Raw genomic sequence first — 5092 nt, 5'->3', positions numbered from 1 at the left:
AACCTAAAACTGGGACGGAGATTTATCTTCCAACAAGACAATGATCCAAAACATAAAAGCACAATCTACAACGGAATGGTTCACAAATAACCATATCCAGGTGTTAGAATGGCCAAGTCAAAGTCCAGACCTGAATCCAATGTGGACAGAACTGAAAAGAACTGCTGTTACACACGCTCTCCATCCACCTCACTGAGCCCAGCTGTTTGCAAGGAAGAATGGCAAAACGTCCAGTCTTCGTGGTGCAAAACTGATAGAGACATAAGCAAAAGGTGGCGCTACAAAGTATTAACTTAAGGGGGCTGAATAATTTTGCATGCCCCATTTTTCAAGTTTTGTATTTGTTAAAGTTTGAAATATCCAATACACTTCGTTCCACTTCATTATTGTGTCCCACTTGTTGTTGATTCTTCACAAAAGAATTACAGTTTTAAATCTTTGTTTGAAGCCTGAAATGTGGAAAAGGTCGAAAAGTTCAAGGGGGCCGAATATTTTTGCAAGGCACTGTATTACATTAAAGATCATCCCCCTCACTCAGATCAGCTGGTATTCTGTCTATAATGGAGTGGGATGGAAATTTGGAAGTGACCCCAAACTTTTGACCGGTAGTGTGCATAATACATAAAATAAACGTAAAACTGTCTCATCATAGATTCATACCAAGTGTCATCTATTCATTCAGCACAAATTCTGTATTTAAAAATGAATGAATAAAAATTACAGATGAACAATATAATAAACTAAAGAGGTTGATAACTAAACTGACTGGCACCTATTTTGATAATTAGTTTAAACATTACAGTAAACTGAATATTTGGGGATTTTAATATGATTGATGGATTAAAATAATTGAAAAAAGTTTTGCAGACATCCACTTGGGCTCTGGGAAATGTGGAGCATTTTTTACTCACATTTTCCCATAAAACAAAAATATTTGCATATATGCATGTTAATTGATAATGACAATAATCTGTAGTTGCAGCTTCATAATAAACCATAACAATAAAGCGCTTCCGCGCTCTAACCCCCCAATCCCCACCACCAAATCCTTCTTGTCGGTTATTGGCAGGAACGCTGGAACACTTTGTTTGGTGGTGCAGGTTGGAACAGTTTGTTTTTGTTGGTGTTTGTAGACCTTGGGCTGTCTACAGAGACCGCGTTTTTTACAGTGTGTTCAGGGGACAGGCAGCTAACAGATAGTGAGATTGTCTTTTACGTGGTCTGGGGCAGGCAGCTAACAGCAGTGAGGAGAGTGTTTTTACAGTGTGTAAGGGGACAGGCAGCTAGCAGATAGTGAGGAGATGTTTTTACAGTGTGTTAGGGGACAGGCAGCAACAGATAGTGAGTGTGTTTACAGGTGTTCATGGACAGGCAGCTAGCAGATAGTGAGGAGATGTTTTTTTACAGTGTGTTCAGGGACAGGCAGCTACAGATAGTGAGATGTTTTTTACAGAGTGCAGGGGACAGGCAGCTAGAGATAGTGAGGGATGTTTTACGTGTGTTAAGGGGACAGGCAGCTAGCAGATAGTGATGAGATGTTTTTTACAGTGTGTTCAGGGGACAGGCAGCTAACAGATAGTAGATGTTTTTTACAGTGTGTTTGGGGACAGGCAGCTAACAGATAGTGAGGGATGTTTACAGTGTGTTTAAGGGACAGGCAGCTAGCAGATAGTGAGGAGATGTTTTTCAGTGTGTTCAGGGACAGGCAGCTAACAGATAGTGAGATGTTTTTTCAGTGTTCAATGGACAGGCGCTAACAGATAGTGAGATGTTTTACAGTGTGTTCAATGGACAGGAAGCTAGCAGATAGTGAGGAGAATGTTTTTTACAGTGTGTTCAGGGGACAGGCAGCTAACAGATAGTGAGATGTTTTTTTACAGGTGTGCAGGGACAGGCAGCTAGCAGATAGTGAGGAGATGTTTTTACACGTGTGTTCAGGGGACAGGCAGCTAGCAGATAGTGAGGAGATGTTTTTTACAGTGTGTTCAGGGGACAGGAAGCTAGCAGATAGTGAGGAGATGTTTTTACAGTGTGTTCAGGGGACAGGCAGCAACAGATAGTGAGATGTTTTTACAGTGTGTTGGGGGACAGGCAGTAGCAGATAGGAGGAGATGTTTTTTACAGTGTGTTCTGGGGACAGGCAGCTAGCAGATAGTAAGGAGATGTTTTTTACAGTGTGTTCTGGGGACAGGCAAGTGTTCTATCCAGGCAACAATTAAGCAGATGTTTTGTGCATCTTCTTTAAAAAGAAGAAAAGTGTCACAGTGATCAGCACCTCACTACAACCCTCGGTGTGTGTCATTTTTCTATATTGTATATTGATTATCTTTTTCCACGCTCTCACCGTCAGCAGAAACAAACTGTCCGACAGCCGACGAGCCGCCGCCTCCCGTCTCCACAAACTCCACCTCGGACACGATGATGTTGTCCTCCAGCACCGAGCCGCAGGTCATGCAGACGGCGTCGCCGCGGGCATGGTCCACGTCGATGTCCGAGCTGCCGCAGTTCCTACACACCTTGGAGCTCATGGTGGCGGACGGCGAGCCTCAAAGCTTGATGGGAAAACATCAGGGTAATTATCTCAGCATTAAGCAACAATTCCATGTATTTTTTTGTACAGTTCCAGTGATGGAGAGTAGACTAAGTACATTTACTGAAGTAGTATACATGTAGGAGCCATACATAAACCTGGGTTCCCTCTGAGTTAAACTTTGTTTATTCTGAAGTCAGAGCAAAACATGTTTTCCTTGTTGGTTGAGTTGGCTGAAATATCCCTAACAAGTGCATGCTAATGTTGACCGTCAGGTGGAGAGTAAAAGTCTGTGTGAATGTGTGAGTATGCTGAAGTACATTTTAGAGATTCATGTCATTTACTATTAAATAAAAATTATTACTTAATTTCCAAGGAAAATATTGTAGTTTGCACCTAACTTTATTCACCTGATAGCTGTACTTCCTGATTGCCTTTCAGATCAAAATTGCACATTTTTAAAACATGCCATAACATAACATTAGTATAAATAACCAGTGGTTCCAAACATGTTTTGTGTGTCTCCTTACAAAGAAGCTGTATCTATTCCCTTTGTCCTGTTTCAGGAAAAACGGTTTGTTTCCAGCTGAGCCAAAAGGCGTTTTAAAGACTTTTTTTTTAGCTTTAAAAAAGGAGGAGGATTCTCTCAACAAATGTAGGAACATCCTTCGGTGTATCACAAACATCCAACATCAACACATCTGGAGATACATGGTTTCACTGGATAGGATGGTGGCCCTGAGAGGCCACTGCACTGCAAACTTAAGAAACCGCACACAAATAGATCACAACACACAAGAATACACACGCAAATAGATAACATCACGCAACAATAACAATGAACGCAATGTGCACCTCCACAATAAAAAGGCAGCATGAATGGGGCCATGATACCACGAATTACCATGGTAACAACTACAAACAAACTGGCTGGCGGAAATATTCCCGCACACATACGAGTTAAAAAAAACACAGCAGCTGCTGCAAAAGAGAGAGGATTTCCGTGAGAGAAAATTGCTGTTCGAGTAAATGTGTACATTCCAATATAGTGTATAACATATTTAATCATAAGCATTGCCTAATATGACTCATGAAATGGTATTGAACCTATAATCTATTTAATTTAGGTGCAATACTGTGGGTGACAAAGTACTACGCCTACTAATCCCATTCTGAGGCTGCAGCACCGTCATTAACAGAATTATAATTAGTAATCTTTTCTTCCAAAAGGGTTTACATCATTCACCTGCAATAATAATAATAATAATAATAATAATAATAATAATAATAAATAAAGCTTACTGCAGAACTCTTTAATGTATCTTACTGGTTTGTGTCTAGGGAACTCTGCAAAAACTTTTAAAGTGCCCATATTTTGAAGAAAAAAAAAAAACATTTTCTGGGATTAAGGGAGTTATTTGGTTTCTTTACTGCTTCCACACAACTAAAAATGTGGGAAAAAATAAATAAATAATAATAATAATAATAATAATAATCTGCACGGCTTTCTACGTCACTAGCCGAGACAAGGTGGCTAACTGTAGCATGCTAGCATACTAGCTCGTTCTCAGTGGAAAAACAATGCTCAAACAGCCACTAGTTGACAATAATCTCCAGAAGAACTACTTCCTGTCCCTGTTCTGCAGGTATTCCACAAGTGGCCCTGGTCTAGAAGAAGTCTCCCAGCTGATCCTGCCTTGGACTGACCAAAGCTGGAGAAAGAGTTATCTAGCTGATGCTATCATTGCCGAGCTACTGAGCATGTGTGACTCCTAATAAAGATAGGATAGAAGTGAGATGTCTCACTCTGGAGCTAAAACAGAGACCTAAACACACAGGGGTGAAAACAGGATCTGCAGAAAAAAAAAACACGTTTTATAGTCTGGCTAACACGGTTAATAAACCAACATGTTTTTATTCATGCAGATAAACTGCGCTAAAAGGCACCTGATACAGACTGAATGAACGAGGAATTGACAGAGTGCTGAGCAGAGGGAGGAGACTGATACAGACTGAATGAATGAATTAATTAATGAGGAAATGAAAGAGTGCTGTGTCAGAGAAAGGAGACTGATACAGAATGAATGAATGAAGAAATGAAAGAGTGCTGAGTCAGAGGGAAGAGACTGATACAGACTGAATGAATGAGGAAATGACAGAGTGCCGAGTCAGAGGGAGGAGATTGAGAGAAGAAAACCTGCTCCCGACCAGGTTAGGTTCACAGGCTCAGTTACCATTAGATAGTGACCAATAAAGGATTTTTAAGGCCGATCCGAATATTTGGTTATTTAAAAATCCAATATATATTTAAAAATAAAAATCCCATAAAAACAGATTTCCCTACATTAGTTATTTGAGTTCTCAATTATTTTTTTATATAAAATTGGCCATTATAAATCTAGATATGATAAATCGGGAAATGCCCAATATTGGCTGCTAATGTCAGCCCACCAATATATCAGTCAAGCTCTTGTTACCATAGTAACTGATTCTGAGGTTAAGTTACCTCTCTTTCTAATGATAGGCTGGAGTTCCACCTCTCTCAGGTTTGATTAACCTCCC

General features: G+C 40.1%; 1 protein-coding gene across 2 annotated transcripts in view; it reads right to left on the bottom strand.

Annotated features, from left to right (window-relative positions):
- Positions 1 to 5092, bottom strand: part of brf1a (BRF1 general transcription factor IIIB subunit a) — a 206738-nt gene that overhangs the window by 180530 nt on the left and 21116 nt on the right. For both annotated transcript variants that reach the window (XR_004333450.1, XM_032525603.1), the window contains exon 2: positions 2345 to 2553. Coding sequence is in view for 1 of the 2 variants with exons in the window: in XM_032525603.1 (XP_032381494.1) it covers positions 2345 to 2528 (184 nt within the window). In the remaining variant the exon portion in view is untranslated. The remainder of the gene's footprint in view (positions 1 to 2344; positions 2554 to 5092) is intronic.

Source organism: Etheostoma spectabile, chromosome 9, assembly GCF_008692095.1.
Source record: "Etheostoma spectabile isolate EspeVRDwgs_2016 chromosome 9, UIUC_Espe_1.0, whole genome shotgun sequence".
Taxonomy (NCBI): domain Eukaryota; kingdom Metazoa; phylum Chordata; class Actinopteri; order Perciformes; family Percidae; genus Etheostoma; species Etheostoma spectabile.
The sequence above is the reverse complement of the archived record's forward strand: the minus strand, read 5'-3'. Positions and strand labels throughout refer to the sequence as shown.